Source organism: Lissotriton helveticus, chromosome 3_1 (genome assembly GCF_964261635.1).
Source record: "Lissotriton helveticus chromosome 3_1, aLisHel1.1, whole genome shotgun sequence".
NCBI lineage: Eukaryota > Metazoa > Chordata > Amphibia > Caudata > Salamandridae > Lissotriton > Lissotriton helveticus.
The window spans coordinates 573,822,892-573,836,152 of record NC_136061.1 but is presented as its reverse complement, the minus strand read 5'-3'; the positions used below and the strand labels follow the sequence as shown (position 1 = coordinate 573,836,152).

Below are 13,261 nucleotides of genomic sequence, written 5' to 3'. Positions count from 1 at the left end.
CTGCTTGCAGGAGCCGGAAAAAAGATCTGAAAGTAACTGGGACCTGCAGGGCATTCTGGGATACTGTGAAGTTCTGAAAAGTTCTCTTAAAGGCACAGTATCCTGTTCTGAGCCACATAATGGCAGCCTATGGGGCTTGTCTGTCCAGGTTCTTCTCTCTATCATTCCTGAGGGATTTTGCTGTTAAAGCAAGGGAAATCTGTACAGGCTTTGCTGTTTTGTGGATTTTTGTGGTGGAATTTCTAGTTGAAGTACTGGACAGTGTAGCCTTTTTAGGCTGCATTATCTGTCTTTAAATTCTCTCTTAAGTGTCTGTGCAGTTCTGCATTTTTTCGACACTGTAAGAGATTATTTTTGATTGCTCCGGGGTCCACGCACATGGGCGGGACTATTCACTAGATTATGACTATACACAGAGATCCCCTACTACAGAACTGGGTTGGTGAGTGGCCATAGAAAAGCCCAAGGACCTGGCAGTAGCCCAACTGCCCTCAACGGGATCAAGTGCTGAGTCTGCCTTATCGCCATCGGAGGACAAGTCCATAAGTGATGCCTGGGCATCCTCCAAAAAGCTGTGTACCATAACTAGACGTGGCCTCTGAGTGCCACTGATGAAACAATCGCTCTGCCTAGCGAGTCGGTCGTGCACAGTCCTCAGCGAATAGTGAACTTTGCTGCAACTCCGTCATCTGAAATAGCCTGTGACAGTATAGCTCAGGCTTCCTTCTTTGCAGACCATGGGCAGCACTTGCGCAACTGAATCCCAAACTGAGTGGGTGTATGGGTCGAAAAGGCACACAGTTTTCACTGACCGCAGTGCTAGGCTGGAGGAAGAGGACATCCTCTTGCCAAAGATGTCCGGCTTCTTGGATTCCCTATATGGTGGTGTGGTAGGGAAAGCGCCAGCATTACCCTTAGAAGTGGAATCCTTGGCAACCAGGCTCTCCTGAGTGGGGTACTGGGTGAGGAAAGCTAGGTCCCAGGAGTGGGGTGATGGCGGCAGGCAATGGCCCTGTGCACATGCACTCCTGTGAAGGGCTTGGCCCAGGGCCCGAACAGGACATCAGTGAGGGCTTCATTAAAGGGGAGAAGGGGTGCTGTGCGAGTGGCTGCCGGTTGAAGCACCTCTGTCAAAACATTCAGTTTGACTGTCACAGAAGGCAGCCGAAGGTCCAGGACCTCAGCCGCCCTGGGCACCACCATAGCAAGGTAGGCTCTTCCATGATAGCCACACTACCAGGAGAGACCATGCCAGTGTCCGGTGAGGTTTCCAGACAACTCGCATCCACCAGTTCCTTGTATCAGTTGTTTGTAGTCATAGGGATCCTCAGATCCCCCCCAATCACACTCCTGTACAGGCCTGTCAATGAAAGGAGACACTGGCTCCTACTCGGAGAGTCTGATTGAGGCAGGCAAAGCCCATCTGGCTCTGTATAAGAGTCGGGTATGATAACGAGGTCAGGAATGACGTCGTTAGAACCAGCTACGGGGAAGGTTGCAATCTGACAGGTGGAGCCGTTCTGGCTTCAACACCAGATACCAAAGGTACGACTGGCACCAAGGGCAAATCCACTGATGGGAATCCTGTGGAGGCACCGCCAAACCCAATGGGCCTGGAGGAGCTTCAGAGAGATTGGCCTGCCCAAATTTGAGGTGTATGGTCTTATAAAACTCACAGAGTTGGGAGGGGGTTGCTCCAGCATCAGGAAACTCAGCAAGGCACTGAGTGGACCCAGAGGCAGGCTCCACGTTGGAGCAGATCTACATATATGTTGTTCACATGCCTCATCCAATCACTTGGACCGGCATGGTGAAGCCAAAGAGCACTTCAACTTCCTTGACTTCTTTGATTTCTTGTGGGATTCACCAGACTATTTTCAACGTGAAGACGAGCACCAGGAATGACTCCGCAAATGGGCCCAGTGCCTTCTGAAAGACTGGAACCTGGTGCATCACGGAGGAGACCGGCATCGGGCGAGGAGGAGCTTCAAAGATCACTCCCTCAGTGCGCCTTTGGATTCATGGTCTGGCTCCAATCACCAAAGACACACCAGAAGGGGGTATGTAAAAAACTTCTGTGTGTGACAGAACTAATAGGCCTTCAAGCCCAATGGTTTCTTGGGGGACGTCCCTTGCCCACAGGGATACAAGCTCTTGAAAAATAGCTCAACAAAATGTCTAAAAAAAAAGTCAGTCAAAAAAATAACTTTGGTACCGCTTTTTTCTAGTGGATACAGTATCTGCCTGTGGAATTCTCACCTTTTGAATTACCCCTTGCGCAGCATTCCACAGAAACGTTTCTCCATAGCTCTCCTACGTCAATGAGGACGTCACAATGGAACGGCTCTGCTCGCGACCTGCACAGCGTCATCGGAGCATAAGAAGACCTCGTCTGCATGCTGACGTCAGTTCCACCCATATTTCCCATGCCTTCGAGGCAAACAGGGCAACCAACAACATTTCCACAAGTATACACAGTATAAAATTTAAAGAAAGAAACTGGAAATTCTAAAATATAGACCTTTCCTAAGGGCAAGCCTCACATTATATCAAATAACAACAAAATACATGAATTTCATACCAATTATGTTTCGGTATAAACAGGCAGGCAACGGGGAGGCGGGTGGGTCAGTGAGGAATCCACAGGCAGATACTGTATCCACCAGAAAAAGCGTTACTGAGGTAAGCAACTTGTTCTTCTGATGAATATATCTGCCTGTGGATTCCTCACCTTTTGAAATAAAACCTCAAGCAGTCCCGCTCTCGGAGGAGGATGCCTGCATACCTATGTCAAAAAATCTCGCAACACAGAACGTGCAAAGTGGCAGTGCCTCCTCACCTCCGACTCTAAGCAATAATGCATTGCAAAAGTGTGGAGGGAGGCCCAAGTTGCCGCCTTGCAGATGTCTACAACAGGAACACCTCTAGTTAAAGCCGAAGAAGAAGACTTAGCTCTGGTGGAATGAGCTTGAATACCTTCAAGGCATAGCAGATCTTGATTCAGAGGCTCACCCACCTGGACAGTGTTCTCTTGTGGACAGCCTTGCCCTTAATATTTTCCAAATATTCAAAGAAGAGCTGGTCGTCCAACCTGAAGTCCTTAGTCCTGTCCAGGTAGAAGGTGACCACCCTCTTAGGGTCCAGGCCGTCTCTCCTCTTCCTTAGAAGAAGAAGGATAGAAAGTGGGTAAAGTGATAGATTGTCCTAGGTTGAAGGGAGTGACACATTAGGCAGGAAAGCAGCTCTGGTCCTAAGAACCATCTTATCTATATGAATTGAGGTAAAAGGGGACTCAGAGCTAAGGGCCTGCAGCTCACTAACCTTCCTGGCAGTAGTAATTGCAATCAGAAAAACTGTCTTAAAAGCTAGAAATCTCAATGGATAGCTATGCAGGGGTTCAAAAGGAGACCTCATCAAGAAAGTAAGGACTAAATTCAAATCCCACTGAGACATGATAAATAGAGTGAGAGGAAACCTATTAGTAAGACCCTTAATGAATCAGACTATGAAAGACTTTACCAAAAAGGGTTGGTCTGGTAAGCAAAGAGAGGCAGACAAATAGCGTTTGACTGTTGATACTGCATAACCCTGTTGAGCCAGGGAAAGTGAGATACTGAGAATATCAGACAAATGAGCTCATAAAGGATCAATCGATCTCTCTCCGCACCATTTTACAAACCTGGCCCACCTACCGGAGTAAACAGCTTTGGTGGAGTGTCTCTTGGCCGATAAAATAACATCCACCACAACGTGTGGGAGAGAGAAAAAGGTCAGGCAGTGGCGTAACGAAACTTGAGGGGGCCCCCCTGCAAGCACAATGAGGCCCCCCCCCAACCCCATCGGCCCGGCTCACCACCTACCACCAATTAGTTATCACTAATCTGCATCTCATGGGAGTCACGGAGGGCCCTGAGATGGGTGCGCTGGACTTTTTTACTGGGTCTTTATGGTAGTACCAATGAGCTGTGCCCCCACCCGACAGAACGTGCATGGCATGTAAAATGTCACCCTCTTAGAAACAGATGTTAAAAAAATAAAAATAAATTGCGCTTCTCAAACGCAAAGAGTGTCTTGCGTGTGAGTGCATGTCAAAATAAGTGCACAGAGGTTTGTTTACACGATCCTCCGCAGACGTGACATAATGAGTGATTATGCGTGTCTGGCCGTGCAGGTTATATGGTGAACATACAGGATTCTCATCAGCTAATTCGGACGCTAATCATCGCTTCTCCTGTTTGAACCGCTCTATCTGCGCTCTTAATCCCAGCGCGAACGTTACAGAGTAACTGCATTATCTTGGGATTGTTTCACTCAGCGCGCACCACACGTGTTGTTTTACAAGGTTATCCAGCTTGCAGGCTCCAATGGTGCATATGTAGAACCGCTGAAGGGTTATGTTGGGTAGGGGGTGCTCTACACGTTGTGTGAGGGCAGCTGCAATTTCCCACGCGCCATAGGAAGCACCTCATGCAACAGGTGCCAGCCCTCTTTCTCCATCGGTCTTTTCAACCGCCAGTCACATTTTGGTTTCACCCACCAGCATGGGTGTCCACTTCAGGCACCGGTTCTCTTGTATTGTTTCTTTTTCCTGATCAGGTGCACATTTACCTAAAACAGGCACCCAGAGTCAGGGCAGAGACTGTTGTGTGGATTTATGGTCCACTTGGTGGAATAAGGCATTGGTCACTCCCAAATAAATTCCAACATAGTTTAGGACATTAATATTTTGATTACATCAGAGTTGTTTTGATCACATCTATCAAATTCGTTGACAACTCATGAGCACTGAGCCGCCACATCTCACTGTTACCTTTGAGAGCACCTCTTGTTAAGTGATTTTTATTTGATATATTTGTATATCTTTGCTATCACAGGTTATCGTGATACAATTGAATGCTGCATTTGAATCTTGGACTCTTATGTCTGTCTACAGGAAACAGTAAAGGGAGGACACATTTTTTCTCTCCGCAAACTTACTTGAAATTATCCTTAGGACCCATTGTACTTTTACACTGATGACCATACCCAGATAGAGGAACAGAGGGTGGCCCCTTAGTTCTATAGCCTTGCTGTATGGTGGGTTTGAACTAAAAAGGGAGAGCGGGGAGGAAGAATTGCCTCCTGCAGATTGTATGTGCAATTAAATTTTTGAGAGGGAGATTCACCCATGTTCTGTTCCCTTTCTAACCCACGTCTTTCTTTTGCCTCGCCAAGTTTGATTGTTAACATTATTTAATAGACTCATCAGCATTGGAAATTAATTAAAAACTGATGACTTCATGTCCCTTGAACCTGGTTTGGGGCCTGGATGTTAATTTGGGGGTGGGTAAGGGGCAACTCCAAATTTCATGCACTAGCTCTTGCAGCTTGGCATCATGGTCTGTAAGTACATGGGCTAGTCTTGGCCAAGAGCACAGGGCAGGGACAGGCTGGCCGGACAGGGTGTTGGGCATTTCCCCAGTGAGCAGCAGGCCAGGGGGGCGATTTTAACCTGCTGGAGGCAGCCCTTACCAAAGGACTTGAATGGAAGCTGTAATTCCAGCAGCCACTGCAGGAAAAATACAAGCCTCAGCGCAGCCGAACAGAGCTACCCGAGACTGACTGTATGGGACTGGCCTGACAGCCAATCAGCATACTGCCCAGTCAATGAGAACCAATGCGGGCGAGACTTGGTGTATGGCACCGCAGCCTAGCTACTAGGTCTTGCATTTTAGAGTTTGAGCTATTGGCATTGTAAATGACAATGCCTTTTATTTAGTTTTTGTTTTTAAAACAAATAAATAAAAGGCATTGTCGTTTACAATGCCACCAGCTTAAACTCTCGCAAATGTGAGATCTATTGCATTGCAAATGTAAACTATAAAAAAAATATAAAGCGTTAGGAAAAAGCGTGTCCTGCCTGCAACAGCAGGGAGGAAAACTCTATTTGAGAAAATCATGCTCTGAGGCTCGCTTTTTACTTCGCGCTCTCTCTCCATGCAGTGTGTGTAGGTGGGGAGGGGGGCTGGTATCACAACCTGGTTCAGGGTTGTGGATTGCCCCCTTCCCTAGCCCAAATGGCAGGAAAGAATTGACCAAGTTTCCAGACTACTTGTGCACAGCAATTTTCGAGAGTCAGTAACAGTGTGTTGGTGATGTTTGTGTGTGTCTGCTATAGCAGCTTTTTACCTTCGCTGCATTTTAATACATTTCCATGTGTCTTTCAAAGAGGCAGCATAACCCCAATATTTACCTACAAATGCTGTTTTCCACAAAGAGCCTACAGCTGTAAATACTGCAGCTTCAGAAAGGGCAGGGACTGCGCTAAAAAATACTCTACATATTGATTTGTCGAAACAGCATTTACAGACGTCTAAGGAGTGTTACTGCTGCCATCAGCGCCTGCAAAAGTGAGGTTTGAGGCCTGCTAAAGTAAGGGGCGTTTCTAGCCTACACCACAAACTACTAACAGTTCGCAAGGGGGGCAAGAGCTTTCCGTCACTCACGGAGGCGGACAAAGATGAAGCTCAAGAAGTCCCTGACAGCCGCTGGTAACTAAAAATTGACTGACCTCGAACGCCAACAATGCCAGTCACTGGGCTGCAAACAGTAAGCCGTGTGTTACAGTGTGGTGCTTCGTATCCGAAATAGGAATGCTTTACTGTCAGGGTTGGCGGGCCGACTTACTAAAAATCAAGAGTTATGGGGGCGCTTTATAGAGCACAAGTTACATTACATTTGGACATGGGGTGGTGGGGGACACTAAGTGATTTGCCCAGAATCACGGGATGTTAAGTCAAGGCCAAGACTCGAACCTGGTTCCCAGGCCTTAAAGTCCACAGCTGTGGACGTAACGCCGCATCCTCTTTTCAGATGCACAAATCTCTCTCAAATTATTTACATTGTTCAATTCTACAGCCCAGCTGAACTAAAAAGAACTTTTAAAAAAATGTTTTAAATTCTTTTCTGCTAACTCGTTTTAACAACACGTGCAATGTAACAATTACTTCGTTCAATTGTAATCAACTATTACTTCTTTCAATGGTACTCAACTAACTGACCTGGTTAGTGAGGGGGCTCCCTAGCCATGAATCCAGTACATGACCTCCAGCTCGCCGCAGGGCTTGCGGGACAAGTTCCACCGCATGTGCAATGCATGGGAGGCTGTTCCCAGGCCACCCCTCCTGTGGCCTTCGCGCACCGGATCAGACTGCATTGTACCAGAAAGTGAGTGACAGACAACTCATACAAGGAAGCTGGGGGTCAAGCAGGCTACCACAACATGCACCAAGGCTGTAGACGCAGGTTCCTTCTCGCAGCGCAGGGGGCTCTTTGGGCTTCTGGTTGGTTCACGTCAGTGCGAGCGGCAAAAAGTTAAAGTCCCTTGTGGCCCTGCTTGGGCTGGCGCTGGCGCACTGCGCACCACCCAATTAGAGGCCTCGGTACCAAAATGGCACCATTTAAATAATGAAGAGGCCGCTGCGCACCATTTAATTTATGGGGAGGGCGGAAGGCCACCACCGTGCCCACCATTTAATTCATGATTGAACTTCAATCATGAATTACATTAGAATCTGGAGGTGGGGGTGTAGAACCTGCCTCTGCGACTGCAAGAGGATATCTGCACTGGGAGGGAGACGAAGTGGAGGGTGCGATGAGAGGTAAAGGAGGTCTGTGTACCACACCATTCTTGGCGAGCCCAGAGCAATCACGACCTGGGCCCGGTTTTGCTGAATCTTCCTCAGAACTCAAAGAATCATGGGTATGGGAGGAAATGCGTTAAGAAACTGTGAGCCCCAGCCTAGCTCAAAACGCATCCACCAGCACTCCCCGCCTTGGATACTAGAGACTGCAGAACAAAGGGCAGTGCACGTTTTCTTGAGTGACAAACAGGTCCAACCGAGGTAATCCCCACATCCTGGAAATGTGATGGACCACCTCCGGATGAAGAAGCCACTTGTGATTGGCCGAGAACTGCAGACTGAGACTAACCACATGCACATTTAGCTCTCCGGCTAGATGATTTGCAATCACACAAATCTGATGGCCCTGAGCACAGGACCAGAGTCGCTCGCAAAGCTTCTCTGCAGACGTAGCAGCCTGGCGAAAGGCACCAAAGAATCTTCATGGGGGTCAGTGATGGACATATGACCCCCACATTCCCTACAAGACTTAAAACTAGACTTCTTCTGAGCGGCCATTGCACTGCTACATTTTCAGGAAGAACCTGTAACAATGAAACTCTCACAAATGGTGAGCCCTGGAAAAACCGTTATGCATTGACGGCACGGAAAAAAAGGGAACTAACGTCAGCACGCCAACAAGGTCTTCTTATGCTTCCGATGATGTTGTGCAGGTCACAAGCTGAGCCGTTCCACTGTGACGTCCTCATCAACGTGGGAGAGCTATTCGAGAAAAGTTTCCGTGGAATGCAGAGCAAGAGGTAATTGAAAAGGTGAGGAATCCACAGGCACATTTATCCATCAGAATTACAAAATTACACAGCCCTCTCCGAATGTACATGGCATGGAAAGAAAAGAAGTGATGTTGGCGCACTGGGGGGAGCCTATATTGGTACCGCACATGTCACTTCTGGCACAAACAAAGACAACACAGACATGGAGCGGGTCGACGATGCAGATGCGGCATTGAGCTACGACACCTACCAGCTTGCAGAGGTACTGCTTGAAAAGTTTCCAGATAAAGTCTGACGCACAGTAATTATTCTAGGGTAAGGAATCTGCTGCTTGAAGGTGTAAGATATTTCTAAGCGCTGGTGAGCATCCAATGCCCCACTGGTGTCAGAATGGCTTTGTGTTGTAGATTACTGTGACCCAGCTGTAGAATCGGTTTACAAAAGTAGGGGGTTATCTAGGGTAATATACGAAAATATGGTAGAAATAGTAGACTCCTTCCCAGGGCTTGAAACACGTAGGAGATTGGCAGCATATAACTGTGGTGTTACGATTTTGATGGATATACCTTGTGACATTGTATTGTTGTATTTTGATGACTGGCATATCTGTGTTCTTTCAATATGCACCTGCTGTACCATGTGCTGTCTTTGACTTATAGACAATAAAAACATTTATTTAAAAAGATCTATGGAAAGACAGATAATATCAAGGATAACATATTCCCTAAAAGTTTCAAAAAGACTAAATCAATTCTTGCTTATGTTTCAGACCCAATGCAATCACTTAGTTCTGGAATGGGAAATCAGGCTTTTTAAATGTCCAACTGCAGTTTGTCAAAATTCTCTACGAAGCAGCAAGACCACTATTCACATAGTTATAATGGAGGTGAAACTTTTGTTTCAGAAGCGGATGAAAATTGCATTTCTTGAATCACTTGTAAGATCATCTTCTGAGCAGTTGCCCACTGCAGTGTTCTGCAAGCTTGCTTTTAAACATACTCTTTCTTTTTATAGGTTTTGAAGCTTTCCTTACAGGTAACCTCCAAGTAAGGTTAATATTTCTACTGCCAATTCCCATCTGTTCCTAGAGTTCCCATTCCCAATACATCTAGCCGCTTATTATGCTTAGCAGCTGCTTTACATCTCTTGGTCACCACATTCCACTTTTCAGGTCTCAGTCAATCTTTCGTCAGTGTCAGTGTCACTAGCTCATGGTACTCTGGTCGTGCAGCGCTAGAAGGCATTCCCTTGATTGTTGTTTTCAGGGCAACTCTGCTGACATGTCACAGCGGCTTCACTTGCATCATAGTGCAAGATAGTTGCTCAGCAGGAGCCCGTCATTGAAGCTGTGGCCTCAGGGCCAGGATGTTATGGGTGCTTGTTGTGGGCAGTTGCACTCTACGGATCAATATCTCCCAGTATGCTTGTCTGACAGATAAAGACTCTAGGCCAGGATTATTCTTTCGCAGAGACGTTAGCTCCTTCACGGGATATGCTTTGAGTCAAATAGCAGCACCGGGTTTTCAGGCATTGAAGGGTGTTGAGCAGTATGTGATTTCTTTTAATGCTTACCCCCTAGATTGCCCTCTCTTGACTGGGTCAGCTTCGGTTTCGCTACCAAAAGACATCAGCAACATCTGGGTGTTACACATGCTGGGAACACATCTGGCTTCTCCTCAACAGTTTCCCCTTCTACAAAGAGAGTGAGGGCTTCTTGGCACTAAGTAGTACAACTTAAGCTTCTCCTATACATTGTGCACAATTCACATGATGCTTCCTCACCTCTGAAGGGCTGGCTGTAATGCAGACAACAGCCTTGAACACACAGCAACTCTGAGTACTTTTTAGAGCCTTCTTTAGACAAGAACAACTTGGATCTGGAAAAAATAAGGTGGTTGGAACCCAGTTCACTACACTTCTCCCAGACATGGGATGTGGACCAGCTTTCAAAGGTTTTACAACCAATATGGGGTCATTGTTGTTCAAATGTCCTTTTTAGGCTGCTCCTCTGATACATCCTTTGTGTAAGATGACAGCCCTCACAGCAATGAAGTGGAATCCAAGAAAGAGTATCCAAAACAATGGTACAATTAAGTGTGACAGATCTGCACCCGGATGTCATCATCCTTCTTGAAAGAGTATTTAGGCTCAGACAAAAGGACAGGTCCTACCTAGAAACAACCTCTCCATGAACATGAGAAACTGCAGTCCCACCTCTCACCCCTACCATCTACAAAATGACAGTGCTCAGAAGAACTAATCACCATCCCTTTGTTAATAAAGTGTTCATGGAATTTACAAAGTTAGTCCCATCTCCATCCTCCCTCATTTCAGTGTCTAGAACGTTATCCCCCAGTCAGATGAATACAGTGAACACACTTCCACTGTCTGAGGAAGTTGTATCACCGTCCATCTTGTGCAATGCTAAACCAGGGTCATCCAATATGGATCAACTTGGTCTCAGCCTCAGACTCATCCCACTTATAGAGTCTTATTTCCACACATGTGCAATACACTCACTGCACACACACACACACTCTACACACACACACACTCCACACACGCTCCACACACGCTCCACACACACACACACACACACACACACACACACACACACACACAATGTCAGGGCCCAGTTCTGGGGTTCGCCTAACAGCCAAACTTGACAAGAGAGGGGTTAGTAGACTTTGCTCTCCCTGACACAGAGAAAAACATCTGCTTACACTGCTGATTCAGAGAACCACTTTACATGATTCACCCAGTGCAGGGACAGTAATCCAATATTCATTATGATGGTATGTTTTGTGAGCCCAACCAGGTTACAGAACATGATCTGGACCCTGCATTAAACACACAAAAGGTGATGGGAGGATGCTTGCAGTAAATCTAACCACTGGCAATCACTTAGGGTAGCATTCCAATCCATTGTTTCCTTTTGTCCACCATGCCACTCCAGATTACACCCAGCAATATATAAAAGGAGTCTTGACCTATCTCCAATAGCAACAGTCCAGCCCAAACTGCCAAGCCAGGTCCTCTCTCAAACAGAACAAATATAACCAAAGACCGGTTTCGTCCTGACTGAGGCTCTTCAGTCAGTGTAGCTTGGCTGCCTTGGCACACTGAGCAATGGACGGACCTACGTCTGGGCATATCCTTAGCCACATAGGGCAATACATCATACACTCATCTGGAATTTACATTAGCAAAAATATGCCTAGGCCACTGCATAAACGTTATGTATGACAGCGGGGCAGACAAAAAGTAAGGATACTTGTTTCATATCCAGTCAGGCACTCAGGGCAAAAGTAGAAGTCTCTTTACTATGTAGGGGATATTCCTGTCTGAAAGGCAAATTGAAATTTAAGCGGACCACCTTCTAAGAGTAGTCATTGCTTGAAAGGTCAATGTTGTTTGCCCACCTGGAAAACATTAAAGGTGTACTGCAGCAACTCAAGTGTGTTAACTTCTAGCATTGTACAAGAACTTCGTCTGTAATTTTCAACAGCTACACAAAAATTATTTGTAGCCTTAGGAAAATCACAATTTGTTTTGTAGGTTTGTATCATATTTCCATAGTGCACATTTAAGTTGGATTGGGCAAGTTGGATTGCTGTTAATAAACGCGAAACAGGAACTTACTTAACAATGGAGAAATATATTTAATGAATGTGATGCTAAATCTGAACCCTGGTAATCATAAATGAGGATTGCTGAGTGAAGGACACATGGAAAAAACAAGGAAGCTGCTGGGACTTGAAATATTTTTTGGGGAAAATACTTGAACTTTTCATTGCATACCTTCTCTAACTGCTCAGATATCTACGAACACAAATGAGAACATATGTTCAGAATGGTTAAGAATTAGTCACATACTCAATAAACAAAAGGATTTGCAATGCAACCCACATAGGCTCAAGCAACACTACAAACGTTCACATTTCACAGATTTTCAAAATACTGAAGTAAACGAATGTTTAAAAGCAAAATATCACCCCCTCTCTTTTCTACCAAGTCCAGCTATAGAAATTTCCTTACCATATAATACTTGATTTTCTGCAAGATGTCATCATTGGTCATGATAAGCTCTTTTGCTGTTGTTCCATCTGCAATGTTGGCAAGTATACATAGTGTCTAAAGAGGAAGCATTTGGCTTTGCATTAGTTTTGAAATGGATCTCTTTGGTGCTCAGCACCAAGAGCAACATCAGAAACTGGCCAACTTAATTTAAATAAAAATTGTTTTTAATGCCCCACTCTCAAATTTTCAGGCTAAATCACAATAACCGATAATGGATAGTGTACCACAAGAAATCATTTGATATTTATTGAAGCACCTTGAAAGGGAGTTAAGAATTTTGGATCACAAGAAGGATAATACTACACTTCACATTCAGAGATTGTTAAATTGAGTATCATTAATATAGGTATCTTCAACCCTGTTATTTTCACAAAACCTGCAGTACACACACACTCTCACACACACACACACACACACATACCTATATATTGAAATATATATTATACACACACGCTTATGCACGCACCAGTAATATACAGCATTCTAGGGTGTTGCAACTCCCACCAGAAGCCACACCTTTAGTGATTGTGCTCAAAAGCGTTCCAACTTTACAATCAAGTGAAACGGATGAAGATGGGCAACACACTCAAACTTCCCCTGCGATGTCCGATACCTCATATACAAACAGATAATCGATCTGCTGAGAGGGTAGTAGCTCCAAAAGGGAGAAGGAGCACTGTGTCGTAATCAATTTCAGGGAATCCCCAGTTGGTTGATTTTTACTTCAAAGATTGACATATACGGTGCAGGAGCTCTGCAGAGCAATATTAAGGCTATTCCTCTTGA

At 45.6% G+C, this 13,261-nt stretch overlaps 1 protein-coding gene across 9 annotated transcripts in view; it reads right to left on the bottom strand.

The window, feature by feature from the left end:
* ARMC8 (armadillo repeat containing 8) overlaps window positions 1–13,261 on the bottom strand; it is an 831,002-nt gene that overhangs the window by 162,040 nt on the left and 655,701 nt on the right. For all 9 annotated transcript variants that reach the window (XM_078680526.1, XM_078680529.1, XM_078680530.1 and 6 more), the window contains exon 19: window positions 12,434–12,529. In XM_078680526.1, the coding sequence (XP_078536652.1) occupies window positions 12,434–12,529 (96 nt within the window). The remainder of the gene's footprint in view (window positions 1–12,433; window positions 12,530–13,261) is intronic.